Genomic DNA, 15,496 nt, shown 5'->3' on the forward strand with positions numbered 1-15,496 from the left:
AATGTCCGACTGCCCATTTAGGCCTGATTCCACAGGGCCTAAATGGGCAGTCGAACATCCATCTCACAATCCAGGACTGCTGGCTCCCAACTGCTTGCCTGCCTGCCTGCCTGCCTGATTGCCCTAACCACTTCCACCTGCCAGCCTTATCACCCCCTAACCACTCCCCTGCCAGCCTTATCGACACCTAGCTGCCCTCCCCTGCCGGCCTGGTCGCCCCTAACCACCCTCCCCTGCTGGCCTGGTCATCCCCAACTGCCCTCCCTTGCAGGCCTGGTCTCTCCCAACTGCCCTCCCCTGCCAGCCATCTTGTGGTGGCCATCTTGTGTCCACATGGGGGCAGCCATATTTGACCATATGGGGGAGGCCATTTTGCGTGTTGGAGTGACGGTCAATTTGCATATTACTCTTTTATTAGATAGGACTAGAGGCCCGGTGCATGAAATTCATGCACAGGGGGGGTGTCCCTCAGCCCAGCCTGTACCCTCTCCAATCTGGGACCCCTCGAGGGATGGCCAACTGCCCATTTAGGCCTGATCCTACTGGGCAGTCACAATCTAGGACTGCTGGCTCCCAACTGCTCACCTGCCTGCCTTCCTGATTGCCCCTAACCGCTTCTGCCTGCCAGCCTGATCACCCCCTAACCACTCCCCTGCCAGCCTGATTGATGCCTAACTGCTTCCCTGCCAGCCTGTTTGCCCCTAACTGCCCTCCCCTGCAGGCCTGGGTCCCCTCCAACTGCCCTTCCCTGCAGGCCTGGTCGTCCCAACTTCCCTCCTCTGCTGGCCTGGTCACCCCTAACTGACCTCTCCTGCAGGCTTGATCGCCCCCAACTGCCCTTCCTTGCAGGCCTGGTCCCTCCCAACTGCCCTCCCCTGCTGGCCTGGTCGCCCACAACTGCCCTCCCTTGCAGGCCTGATCCCTCCCAACTGCCCTCCCCTGCTGGCCATCTTGTGGCGGCCATCTTGTGTCCACATGGGGGCAGCCATCTTTGACCACATGGGGGCAGCCATCTTGTGTGTTGGAGTGATGGTCAATTTGCACATTACTCTTTTATTAGATAGGATAGTTCTCAATGATGGGGTGGGGTGGGATTTTACTGGCCCACCCTGCACAGAGGACATTTCCCAATGTCTAAAGACATTTTTAATTGTCACAACTGGGGGTGAATGGGGAGGGTTCTACTGGTATTGGGTGGGTGGAGCCAGGAATGTTGGTAAACATCCCAGAATGCACAGGTCAAGTCCCCCGCAACAAGGACTTACCTAGCTCCAAATGTCAATTGTGCCAAGGTTGAGAAATCTCAACTTAGAGGCATCTTCAGGGAGGTTGGAAAACTATTTGGTAGGTGTATGTATGAACTTACTCACAAATTTATTTGAATTCATCATGAAAATAACTAATATCCTAAAACAATGAATAAAGGCAAAATCTCCAGGGAAGGAGAAAGTATATAAGCATCATTTAAGTTATTATAAAAATGCAGAAGATATATTATGAAGCCAAAGAAGACAAGCTTTTATGAGTAATAAACAACACAGTCTTGTGAAAGAAAGAAAATGCAATGGAAGTTTTAGCTAGAAGTGTCAGAATTAATGAGTAAGTCAGGTGCAGCAGCAATAATCTGTTCATATATTGGTGACATATGTTGTCACCAATACAATACTGGTTACAGTATTTGATATATTTGTGGGGATTTGGGCACTGTCACAAGGCAGCTACACTGTGGAAAATAATGAACAAACATGATAAGTGAAAAATAGGAAGGTTTAAAAGGGTCCAAGATGTGTATGACTATAGATAAAGTAAAATTGATATAATTTTATCAATTATCTTAGGTACTGCTTGCTCAGATTTAACACAGAAGTCTTTGGGTAATACTTAAATCAGGATTTTCAATGTTAAAACTTTTAGGTTGTCATCAATTCCCATCATAAAAAAAACTAAATCTTAAAAAAAAAACAGTTGTCCAGGTATTGGCTCTAAAGTGAATACATTTGGATTAATAATCTTTCTATTTTATAAGGTAACCACACTTTGACCCACTTGCCATATATGTAATTGCTCACTTTGCTTAGCAAAAATGTCAGTATAAGATAATAATACTTTAATAAAATAAACACTAGCTTGAGAAATACTATATTGAGAAATACATACCATTCCCGCTCACAAGTCCTGAGCAATCATTATTCACTAGCAGAGTGGTGGAGTGGGTGGAGTTACTATTTGACTGCAGGGAATTTGAAGAGCTGGACACTCCTTGGTTTACAGTCTGCTTCTTTAAACCATTAGTAGCAGTTTTACTCCAGTCTGTAGTAGAATAAGCATTACGGAAAAACAGGGTGGAATGTTGAAATTCAAAGGCAAGAGACAGATCACAGTGTAACTTGTTCTAGCAACTTATCTCCCACTTCCAGATCTTATAGAGAAGTCATATATTTCACAAGTTGGTGTGATAACATGTATTTTCATTTAAGGCTATATATATTTGTCCTTTAAATGACTACCTGGTTAAAAGTAACATATATTCTCATGGAACTAAAGGCCAAGTTAATTTGATTATGTCTATATACACTGAGTGGCCAGATTATTATGCGTTCAGAGATCATAATAATCTGGCCACTCAGTGTATATCCACTGAATTAGGTAGTACTTCAGAGCCAAGGACTGTCGTAAGAACATATTGACCATGTTGTGATGACTCATGGTTCTTAAATCCATGCAAATGACTAAACTACATTTACTGTTATTTTCTAAATATAGATCTTGTGCAACCAGATTTTGCAGTATGACAAAGGTTGTATTCATGGGTGGTAATCATGCAAAAGGAATTTAGTTTTCAGACAGTACTTAATTTTTCTTATTTTCCTAAAAATGACCTATTTGCTCTACAAGCCAACAGGACCTGAAAATATTATAACTTCAAAATAACCAAATGTATGCTATAACCAAACAACCAAATGTATGTTAAAGTTTATATACAAGGTTGAGTCAAGACTTAAAAAGTTATGAAGGTAAATATTAAAAATTACTTTGAGTAAATGGGAAACATTAGCTCAAAAGGATATAAATTCTAAAATTTTCACTGTTGTTTCAATCAAGAAGCCAGACATTAATTCTATTGCTCACTAAGTTCCCATATATGAATAATTATTTTTTTAATTCTTTAGTTTTTTTGCCCCTAATGTGCACAATCAATATTTTTTATTGTGCATGTTCCATTCATTGATTTCCATATCCAATAGCCCTTTGGCATATATTGCTTTGAATCTTAACTTATACATTTTTTTCCTCAAGATTTAGAAGGATAAAAAGTAAAGTAAATCGTTACCAGAATTTTCAGCCAGCCGTAACTTTCCACAACAAAGATACCGCCTCCATTGCTTTCTGACATTCTCTTTTGCTACACAGTAAAAGATGAAGATGAAGAATCCTACGGGGGAGAAAAAGACCCATAACACAATGAATTCCAAATTATGACCTTAACGTCATGAGCTTCCTTTGCACAAAAGATAAAATCTTTGACAGCTATAGGCAAAGTGAAATTTACAAATTGGAAAAAAAAATTCAAAGTCTTGGTAAGTTTGCTTATCAAAAGGCACCCTGGGATGCTTTCTATGTATGATGAAATATATTTATAAAAGGAATGATGATTCTGTATTTCTAATATTAAGCTCACTGCCTCTCCTCACGTTCTGTCTGTGGCCTTCCCTGTCTTTGGAAGTACAAGCTATCCACCCAGGATGCCTGCTCAGACCTAGGCTCCTACCTCCCAGCTCCTCCATTTTTATAATTGACTTCCAAGCTCTGTCAAATGCCATCTCCACCATAGGTCTCAGATCCCTTGCTCTTCCTTTCAGGCCCTTGCCAGGTCTTCCCCCTCTTCCTCTCAAGCCCGAGGCACTGCAGCATTATCCCCCTGCCTTCCTCTAACCTTCTCAAGGAAATTTTCCACTGGCATCCTGGCTAAGAAGAAAACAGCACTCCAATCTTGAACAGGCCCTCAGGCTCCACCTCCTACCTACCTCTGTCCTAGTCTTGCAGTCACAGGGATCTCACCACACAGCCCCATTACTGTGACTCCTCAATGCTTTCCCCAATACATGTTTGCTGAATGAAGGGGAAAATTTGGAGTTCTCCGTCTCCCCAAACCCCAATCTATCTACTTTAAAAATCCTCATTTTAAAACATGAGGTGTGCCTTTCCAGATGCCTACTCTAAAGACTGGTTGGCTACTCTTGGTTGCCTTAGGGGAGAAGTAGCATGTATGAAAGAGATCAAAATGGGGTTAGGCAAGTCCCAAACAGAGCCTATACCTATTTCTCCTTTAATCAACACCAAAGCCCTGCAGATTAGGTTCCCTTTTATAAATGAAACAGTGCATTTCTTCTATCCATTCCTATTCTAATGAAAAGACATTCTGGGGAAATGAAGAGAAAGGCAGGTTCAGTTTCTCTTCCCTGCATAGGCTGATGCTCTAACCACTGAGAGCACTGGCCAGGGCGGCAGTTCCATTTTTAATTTTTTGAGGAAACTCCATACTGTTTTCCACAGTAGATGCAGCAGTCTGCATTCCCACCATCAGTGTGCTAGGGTTCCCTTTTCTCCACATTCTCGCCAGCACTTCTTGTTTGTTTTATTTTTTCTCTCTTAAAGTGTCTCTTACTTATAGCATGCCATTGTTGGCAAATAAAACTTTTCTATTTAATACTATGTAGTGCAGCATCTAGATATACCAATTCAGGAACTGGTACATTGTAGGTTAAAATTAATAATTGTATGTGAACAACAAGCATATTAGACATTTGAATTCATTCTCAGGTTGGGTTTACTTTGAAAACAAGCAAATTGATCTCTTGCCTAAGAACTACAGGAGAACGTTATGGGAGCTAAAAGTAGCAGGAAAAGATGAAAACAAGCTGATGAAAATGCAATTAAAAGGCATCCCAGCAGAGGCTTTGGAATAAAAGGGAACCAAGGGATATGGATTATTGTTATGTAATGTAAACCTATTAGGCTGCTTGGCTTTTAATGCCAAAGTACTGTACTTCCATTAAAAATTAATCAGAGCTGAGTCTTTTGTAACACTGGTCTAAAAGAATTAGTATTTTGCTTTTCCAAAGAATATAGCTAAGAGGGTTCGAAATGACTCCAGCTGGGCTTCATTAACAAATGGGAAGCTCTGAAGTAAAGGTGACACACAAAGCCTGACCCTTTCCTGCTGCATGTCCCAGCAGAGCGATGTCTCAGGATTAGCCACTGGGTCAGGCTGCTGCCACTTGGGTCTGTATATTGACTCCAAATTTATCATTGTTTCCCCAACACAGCCCAAGGAGGTCAGAGTGGTGAGACCTTAACATTTATGGCACGTGTAGTTTTCTCTATGGATGTTCTATTTCAATAAAAAAAAACTTTTTTTTTTTAAAGTAAGAAACCAAGTGAAGGAAGAATAATTGACTCGCAGAAAGAGTTCCTGGCAGGTTGCCTTCAGTATGTTCTCTTTGAGGGGATGATGGAAAAGGTGGGAAAAAGTACCACTTGTTGAATTGAATGCACATCTCTCTTCCAAGGATCTCAAAGTGCCCTTTCAAGAACGTATCTTAAGCAACTAAATAAACCATGTTGATACTCTTTTAGTAGTGATATTTTTAAGTTCAACTGTGATCATTCAGTGCAGATTTAGTACTGTAGAGCTTACCTTGTAAAGTGTTAAAGATGGCAAAAAGATACATGAAGGTGATGTTAACTGGTCCCCAGGCAAAGAAGGCAAAGCCCCAAGTAATTCCCAGTAAAAATGTAAGGCCAGCAACGCTCCGCAGGTCTTGAATACTGGTTTTTCGCTGGGCTCCCAGTTGCTTCTTCTTTTTAATTCGACAGAGTTGGATCAGGACCACAATGAACATGCTGACATTCAGCAGAAATATTACACAGAAATATCCCACAACTGTAATATAGAATACAGCATTGCTGTTGATCCAGCAACTGTAATTTGGAGGGCAAAAACAGGGAAAAACATATTATCATGCTGAAATATGGTTCAAAATGCTGCAATGAATTTATATCAGTTTACTGAAACATTTCTACAAGTAAAAAAGAGAAAAGAACATGATAAAACCACTGTTCTCCACAATCATTTATACTTCTAGGGAAAAAACCTAAAATAATTTATTTTAGGACACTTGGTGGCTGAAAGTATTTAAAAATTATTCTTTGATAACATTCAGGATTTTGCTCCCTTTAAATCCTAGTGACTTTATTTCATGCGTTTTTACTAACATAATGTAACTGGTATGTCATTTTTATCAGAGGCTTATAAAAGTATTTTCAAAATACTTCCTTCTAATTTGTTTGTTTTAATGCTTAACTAGTAGCATGGCATTTCCAACTAGTTTATCTAACTTCATATATATATATATATATATAATCTGCGAAGGTTGCTGTAAATATTACTGGATTTTATTAGCATGAGAGCTGGAGTCAATATGCTGATTAGACCCTCCACTTTCTTGGGGAATTCTGTTTTCCACTTCACTAAATGTTCCCTTGGGGGCTTTGTACTTACAAGTCATCGGATGAGCCACTAGGAAATTTCCCATAGGATCCAAGCCCGTAGTTATCTGGGGATATAGTCAGGACAATGGTCACAATCACGGCTGGTAATCCTGGAAGATGGGAAACATTGGTCACACATAGTTCTAATAACCATAGGTGGTGAGAAGAAAGAATAGAGATCACAGTTTATTTTCTTCTGGCAAAAGGGCTGGTGAACTGTTCACCAAACCCAATTTCTCTTCCTCATTGACACACAGAGGGACATCTCCCAGCCTCCCTTGCAGTTAGGTGTATGTGGCCACATGACTAGGTCTTGGCTTATGGAATATGGACAAGTGATCTACTCCACCTTTAGTCCTGTTGCATAAAAGCCTCCTGTGACACCTTCCACTCTCTTCTCCCAAATTCAGGGCAATCTTGGAAGCCCTGTGTTGAGACAGAGCAGAGTCTCCAGAGGCCTGGATCCTGAATAACTACAAAACAAGTTAACTGATTCTGCTAACTGTACTGTTCATGTGTGAGAAAGTATCTTTTTCTGAGATTTCAGGGTTTGTCTATTACAGTGGCTAGTATTACTCTTATACATGCCTGGAATGTAATTTTAAGTTTCACATGGGAGGCAAAGTAGACTCCAAAATGTATGAAAAATGTGAGTCATAGTCAACTTATTAGGAATACCAAGAACTCCTGGCAAATCTTTCATTATGAACTCAAAAGTCCTTAACTGATTATCTGGAACCCATTGATAGATTGAGAAGACTAACCTGGTCGATTTGGGGGTAATGACTGTCAATATGCTGGGTTTCTGAAGGGCCCAAAGGCACTTCCATTAAGAGGATGCTAATGAGAAGGTTACTCCCAGCTTAAAATGGCTTTTGGCTGGGAAAGAGTCCTACTCCCCTATACCCCATCACCCTCCACCCGAACCCATGCAGACACCTCACACAGACCATCCTAACATCAAATCTAAGGCTCTGGGATATAAAAAACAATTCATTTTCACAGACAGGTTGGGGTTCCTGGTACAACCTAACATAATATTTCATTTAACTTTTATATTTGTACCTTCTGGATACACTGACATATGACTTCCAAAGCGAGACACTCCTAAAAATAAGATATTGGGAGTATGGAGCTAGTCCTTAACAATAGAATCTGACCTTTCAGGATTCTACAAAGAAGACAGAATTTGACAGAATTTGTGCCAATGTCAGAAGCAGTGGCTTATTTTTCTGGGAAAAAGTGACATCTTTCTGGAAAGGTGTTGTCTTATTCTTCACAAAGATATAATGACAGGTGGGGTGACAAAGGTGGTAAAGAGTCTGCAATACTGTTGTGTAGGGAATATCTGAAGGAATATTTAGCCTGAGGAAGGGGAGGGAGCTTGGGAGGTATAGAATCTATAATACAGTGGAAGGGGTACTCATAGAAACCAGAAAGCCAGGCTCAGTTGGTCTTGAGATGTGTGAATTGTGGTAAATCATGTCATCATTTCGAGTCAGTTTCTTTACCTGAAGTTATTAATGACTGCCTTGTTAACTTCACTAACTTGTCTTTCATGGAGTTACTTGTGTGAAAATAACATTGAAAATGGAGCATTGTACATAATGTTATATATTACTTGTAGATTATCTAAAGGACTTTTTGGCAGAAGAGATGTCAGCTTATTTTTATTTTATTTTATTTTTTTTTTTTTTTGCCTGAGAGAGTAAAACAAGACCACTGGGTAAATGCCAACAGAGAGCCAAATGAACTTAATGGGAAAATAGAACTGTACAGCTTTAGAAATTTGTTACTGGCTTCCTTGTAAAGTATTAACAACACGTCAACAGGCCCCAAATGGAGTCACTTATGCTAAGCCCCATGTCACCAAACAGTCTTAATTGCAGTTTCGGCTCTCCCAGAAATGGAATCTTACACCAATCAATCAGGAATTGCCTTATCAGCACTAGTTAGGTAATCTGCCTGGTAGACCCCTGCCATCCCCTAAAGCAGTGGTTCTCAACCTTTCTAATGCCGCGACCCTTTAATACAGTTCCTCATGTTGTGGTGACCCCCAACCATAAAATTATTTTCGTTGCTACTTCATAACTGTAATTTTGCTACTGTTAATGCATCGTAATGTAAATATCTGTGTTTTCTGATGGTCTTAGGCTCTACAGCAGCGGTTCTCAACCTGTGGTTCTCAACCTGCCCGCAGCTGGCCCTGACCCCTGCCACCACCCACACCTGGTTCCCTATTTGCCATAGGGCAATCGGAGCCTTCAGGCCAGGGGGAGGGAGCGAGAGGTCAGCCATTCCTGCCTGCTCACTGGTCCCAGCCCCACCATGGGTCGCCCTCTGTGTGTGAGACAACTAGCAGGGCAGGGGGCCCTGGCCTGGCACCGCCCACGTCCCCCACCACCCACCCCCAGTTCCCCGTTCACCATTGGGTGATGGGAGCCTGCCGGCTGGGGAAAGGGACCAAGAGTTGGTCAGTGCACCTCATAGTGACTGGTCAAGCGGTCATTCTGGTCGTTCCACCGTTAGGGTCAATTTGCATATTATCCTTTTATTATATAAGATGAGTGATTGTATTCCCTATGCCAGTGATGGGCAACCTTTTGAGCTTGGTGTGTCAAACTTCGCCAAAAAAACTGAGCATAACTCGGGTAGTGTGTCACTTTGAGGAAAAAACATTATTTCGCAAATGTTTCATCCTCAGGAGTAGCAAATGTTTCATCCTCGGCATGCGGCCGCCTCAGCGGCCGCATGTCATCAGAAATGGCTACGCGTGTCAGTGCTGACACGCATGTCATAGGTTCGCCATCACTGCCTATACTTTACATCCCCTTGACTATTTTGTAACTACCAATTTGTACTACTTAATCCCTTCACATTTTACACTCAGCCCCCTTCCAACCTTCTCCCCTCTGGCAACCTTCAAAATGTTCTTTGTATCTATGAGACTGTTTCTGTTTTATTTTGTTCTTTAGACTCTGAATATAAGTGAAATCATATGATATTTGTCTATCTCAGTCTGGCTTATTTTATTCAGTACAATACCAAGCAAATGGCAAGATTTAATTCCTTTTTATGGCTGAGTAATATTCCATTGTATATATATACCACATCTTCTTTATTCACTTGTCTATTGATGGGCACTTAGGTTGCTTCCATATCTTGGCTATTGTAAATAATGCTGCAATGAACATATGGATGCATATGTCTTTTAAAATTAGTGTTTTGGGTTTCTTTGGATAAATACCCAGAAGTGAAATTGCTGGGTCCTTCTTTGTCTGTTGTTATAGCCTTTAAAATTTTTTTATTATTATATTTTTTAGAGAGGGAGGAAGGGCAAGAGAGAGAGAGAGAGAGAGAGAGAGAGAGATGAGAGAGGCATATCGATCGGTTGCCTCCCATATACACCTTGACTGAGGAATAAACCTGCAATCTAGGTATGTGCCAAAACCCTCAAACTTCTGGTGTACAGGATGATGCTCCAACCAACTGAGCCACACTGGCCAGGGCTATAGTCTTTGTTTTAAAGTCTATTTTGTCTGATATAAGTATTGCTACCCCAGCTTTTTTTCATTCTATTTTAATGAAACATCTTTTTACATCCTCTTACTTTCTGTCTGTTTATGTCTTTCAATATGAAATGAGTCTCTTGTAGACAGCATATGTATGTGTCTTGTTTTCTTATCCACTCAGCCTCCCTGTGTCTTTTTATTGGAACATTTAATCCATCTGCATTTAAAGTAATTATTGATAGAAATGTATTTATTGCTATTTTATTCATATTTTGTCCTTTTTTCTTCTTCTTAAAGAAGATCCTTTAACATTTCTTGTAATACTGGTTTGGTGGTGATGAACTCCTTTAGCTTTCTCTTGTCTGGGAAGCTTTTCATCTGTTCTTCAATTCTAAATGATAGCCTTGCTGGGTAGAGTAATCTTGGTTGTAGGTCCTTGATTTTCATCACTTTGAATAATTCTTGCCAATCTTTTATGGCCTGCAAACTTCCTTTTGAGAAATTAGCTGACAGTCTTCTTGGAGCTCCCTTGTAGGTAACTAACTGCTTTTTCTTGCTGCTTTTAAGGTTCTCTCTTTGTCTTTAGCCTTTGGCATTTTAATTATGATGTGTCTTGGTGTGGGCCTCTTTGGATTCATCTGGCTTGGGACTCTGTGAACTTCCTGGACTTGTGTATCTATTTCCTTTGCCAAGTTAGGGAAGATTTCTGTCATTATTTTTTCCAAATAGGTTTTAAATTCCTTTTTCTCACTCTTCTTCCGGCACCCACGTGATGTGGATATTGGTATGCTTGCTGTTGTCCCAGCGGCCCCTTAAACTATCCTCACTTGGGGGGGGGGGGTGGTTCTTTTTCTTTTTGCTGTTCTAATTGGGTGTTTTCTGCTACCTTATCTTTCAAGTTGCTTATTCGATCCTCTGCTTCATCTAATCTACTGTTGATTCCTTCTAGTGTATTCTTCATTTCTGACTGGTCCTTTTTTATGTTTCCTATTTCTTTGTTGAAATTCTCACTGAGTTGATCTATTCTCCCCCTAAGTTCATTGAGCAACCTTATAACCAGTGTTTTGAACTCTGCATCTGATAGATTGCTTGTCTCCATAGTGTTTAGTTCCTTTTCTGGAGTTTTGCCCAGTTTTTTCATTTAGGACATGTTTCTTTATCTCCTCATTTTGGCTGCCTTCCTGTGTTTCTATGTTTTTGGTAGAGCTGCTACATTTCCCAGTCTTGGTAAGGTGGCCTTATGTAGTAGATGTCCTGTGGGGCTCAGTGGTACAGCCTCCCTAGTTACCCTAGCTGGGTACTCCAGATGTATCCCATGTGGAGGCTATATGCACCCTCCTGTTGTAGTTGAGCCTTGATTGCTATTAGCACCTCAACTGGAGGGGTTAACCCCCAGACCAATTGGCAAGGACTGGCTGCAACCACAGTGGAGGAGCTACTGTGCAGGAGCTCACTCCACAGAGCAAGACTTGCTTTAGTCCACCCCCTTGACTGTGTTGCTCATGGAGGTGGTTGGGTGGTGCTCTGGCGTGGTCTGAAGCTGTCCAGAGGGGTAGGCCAAAATTAGCCACTGCCTGTGCTCTGGCTAGTGCCACCCAACATGAGCTAGAAAGTGATCTGCAGATGGTTGTCACTTGTACTGGACTTGGAGGTGCCTGAGAGAGGCAAAGCTGAGAACTAGAGGCCAGCTGCCACTAGTGCAAGGGGCATGGGCATGTCAAGGCCAGATGCCACTTGTTTGGGGTTTGTGAACCTTTGAGAGGTTTTAGAAAAGTCTGCAGCATGAGCCAAGACAGGCTTTTAAATGGAAAAGCCACTGGAAGCAGCTTGGGTGAGCCCACAAGTTTGGTGGGACAGGGGTCTCAAAAAATTACCCGGTTGGGGTGAACAGTGTTAGCCAGGTTGATGAAGACTCAGATATGGTGCCCACCTCTGCCTGTAGCGGGAGCAATCTGAAAGGGAACAATGGCTTTTGCCATTACTTCTGTCTGGGGGAAAGTTGCTCCTCCAGGCCTCACCCTGAAGCCAGACAAGTCAATACCGCTCATATGTCCCTGGTGCCTTAAAGCGAGTTGCTGCCCCTGCACTGGAGGGACCATCTTGTTCCACATCTCTGCCCCTCCTACCAGTCTTGATGTGGCTTCTTTATATCCTTAGTTATAGGACTTCTGTTCAGCTAGACTTCAAGTGGTTCTCAATGATGGCTATTCTGTAGTTTAGTTGTAATTTTGATGTCATGGGAGGAGGTGAGTGCTGCATTTACCTACTCCATCATCTTGACTGGAAGCCCTCCTAAGAGTTTTGTGTTCATAAACAATCCAGGGGAAATATACAGGCATTCTAGAAAGAGACATGACAAGGTTGCTCTTTGGGCAATGCAACATATAAGAAGAATAAAGCTGTTTTAGAAGCCTGCCAAGTATGACCTGTTTCATCAGCCTCTATGTGATTAAAAATCACAACACTGAAGATGAAGCAGAGAAAGCCAAGGCAATGTGTAAGCAAATGATACGTACCCCAACCGACGATGCAGAATTTAAGGATGTATTTTCGGATGTAAGTATTAAACACTTTGACAAGGGCCAGATACATATGGAATGCTTCTAGGCCCATCCATGTAAATGAGACCAAGAGAAAATAATGCAAAAATACAGCTGCCGAGATGCAGAGGCCTCGCCAGTCATACAGAGCAACCCATGAGTCCAAGAGGAAAACCAGGTTCAGCAGGAGCAGAGCTGCACAAAGCTGGATGAGAATTTTGGAAGGATAATCCCTCCGGATCTTTCTAAAAGGAAAGGACGATAAAAGAATTAGCATCATATTCTCCTTGTGCGTCCATATATGAGTTTTAAGCAATTTAATTTTATTCTTCAGTAAACCCCTATAATAGTCCCTCCTTACCTAACAGGAATACGTTCTAAGACACCCCCCCCCCCAATGGATGCTTGAAGCTGTGGATAGTGCCAAATTTTATATATACTATGTTTTTGCTATAAATACATACCTTGATAAAGTTGAATGTATAAGTTAGGTCTAGTGAGAGATTTAAAAAATAACTAATAATAAAATAGAACAATTGTGACAATATAGTAATAAAAGTCATGTGACTTTTTATATTTTTCAGTTCAAACCTATTCCTGGATCTGTTAACCATCCCTTACTTGGCTTGGTGTCACTTGTTTCAGGACATCTCTTGCTTAAGTCTTCATACAGTAGGTTCAATGCTTTCTGGTGCAACATGTTGCCATCAATCAGAACACGTTTTCTGTTCATGTCTTCCACTCACAAATGTAATGCCTTTTGCATCTTAACTAAGCACTTATCATGCACTTGTGGCTATACCTTTTATAATTTGAGGTATGACAGCAAAACTAGCACAAATTACTTTTCCTTCTTCATAATTCCACAGATAGAAGATTCGTTCTTACTGTAGGTCTTAGCAACCTCAGCATACACTTTTTTTCTTGACTTATTACGTTGAAAACTTTTACCTTTTCACTTAAAAGGAAGCACTTTACAGCTTCTCTTTCGCATGTCTGAATTTCCAACATCACTACTCTTATGCTTTGGAGCCAGTATTAAGTAAAATAAGTGTTACTTGAACACAAGCACTGAGATAACCAAGACGGCTACTAAATGACTAATGGGCGGGTAGTGTACTAGTATACAGTGTGGATATACCAGACAAAGGGATGATTCATTTCCTGGACAGGATTGAGGAGTATGGTGTGATATTTCATCATGTTATTCACTCAGAACACTGAGCAACTTAAAACTTATGAATTGTTTATTTCTATAATTTTCCATTTAATACTTTTGGACTGGAGTTGACCACGGGTACCTGAAAACTGCAGAGAGCAAAGCCGTGGATAAGAGGGGACTATTGCATGTGGGTAAATTTCCTCTCTTTGAGTATCTCTGTAGGCATTAAAACCAACAACAAAGGGAAAATCTAAACAGAATCATTGGTGGAACCATGTGGAAAATTTGTGCTTGTACTTCTGTGGAACCTTTTACATGCTGACTGTTGACCCATCCTTTTAAATAGTTTGTAGTGGAATCTACTGAGCAACCCCCTCCCCCATTTCTCCCAAACTACTTCTAGAAGCATTGCTACTGCTTCTCATACAATAAGTTCCTATATTCAGATCTTTAAAACATAGCCAGATTTCCCTGTTATCTTATGTTATTAGTGAAAATGAGATCATGGAAAGAAGAGTTTATACTATACCTAAATGAAACAGGCATAGGAAAATACAGCTAATTGATGACAAGTGCATATTTATATGTGTGAAATTAGATCTGGTGAAATCATTCTGAGTAATGGTTGGTCTTATGGTAATTTAGTCTCATTAATAATATTTTCAAAGGTCCACTAAAAGATCTGTATTCACAGCTGGACCTTAAGTTTGGCATTTAAAGTAAATTTGTGCATTTCTTGATCAGGGTCCAAAATCTACATTTCAGAACTTACATATTGTTTCACTTAATGTAAGAAAAAATACATATTTTCTTCTTTTCTAACAGAATTTGTTGGAATTCTCCCCCAAAACAGTGACCAAAGGGACCCTTCTGTAAGCTGAGAAAGAGATGCTATTACTTGGAATGTTATTCTTGCTTTGACCTACAAAGCCACACTTATCAAGTATCTATATTTTTTAAAAAAAGTATCTATATTTTTCAGTGAAGCTTTACATCCATTATTCTTCTTCAGCCAACATGTGTTAATATATTAATCTTTTGTGTTTGCTAAGTATAATTTAGAAACATATTATATTAAACATAGCTCTTATTTCATACATGAATCTATAGTCTCTTTCAGATTTAAGCTATTGAGTTTCTGGGTCTTCATCCATCTTTCATTTCACACTTATTGTCAACTAAGTACCAGGAATCATTTTAGGGTACAAAGATGACTAAGGCACAACCCTTGCCTTTAGAGAGTGCATAGACTAATGGAAGGAATCAAGTGTATAAACCAAAAAGAATCATGAAGTTTTACATATAGGTGGCTCCACTAGATGGTTGTACAGGATAAGGTAGGCTGAGGAGTGCACTTAATTAATATATTTTGGCAATGGAGGTGAGCACTGTATCGTATCATTCAAGTTTCCAGTTATGGATACTCACTCAAAGGCTATGTAGGTTATAAGAGTAACTGACAGAAAAATTGATGAAAGCCCACAACCAATATATGTGATAAACGTCAGAGCCATCATTTGAGCTGCTGGCAAGGATGTTCGAGATAGGTCCTAGAAAATAAAATATTGTTTTCAAGACCAAATATTTTCAAGTAAATAAAAGAGTCATAACGTACATTGATTGAGTGTTCTAAGTGCCCATCCATAGTTCATTCAATAACTGGTAAGGTAGCCACAATTATTATCATTAAGTAAAGATAATGAAATTGAGGCCCAGAGAGATTAAGTAAA

General features: G+C 40.5%; 1 protein-coding gene across 1 annotated transcript in view; it reads right to left on the reverse strand.

Annotated features, from left to right (window-relative positions):
- ADGRG2 (adhesion G protein-coupled receptor G2) overlaps positions 1 to 15,496 on the reverse strand; it is a gene marked incomplete at its 3' end in the record, with an annotated part of 80,087 nt that overhangs the window by 3,276 nt on the left and 61,315 nt on the right. Inside the window, exons 20-25 of the mRNA XM_079764697.1 lie at positions 15,195 to 15,316; positions 12,581 to 12,849; positions 6,563 to 6,662; positions 5,699 to 5,982; positions 3,332 to 3,433; positions 2,158 to 2,310 (exon numbers count right to left, since the gene is read on the reverse strand). Coding sequence (XP_079620823.1) covers positions 2,158 to 2,310; positions 3,332 to 3,433; positions 5,699 to 5,982; positions 6,563 to 6,662; positions 12,581 to 12,849; positions 15,195 to 15,316 — 1,030 coding nt within the window. The remainder of the gene's footprint in view (positions 1 to 2,157; positions 2,311 to 3,331; positions 3,434 to 5,698; positions 5,983 to 6,562; positions 6,663 to 12,580; positions 12,850 to 15,194; positions 15,317 to 15,496) is intronic.

This window comes from Cnephaeus nilssonii, assembly GCF_951640355.1.
Source record: "Cnephaeus nilssonii genome assembly, chromosome: X".
Taxonomy (NCBI): Eukaryota; Metazoa; Chordata; class Mammalia; order Chiroptera; family Vespertilionidae; genus Cnephaeus; species Cnephaeus nilssonii.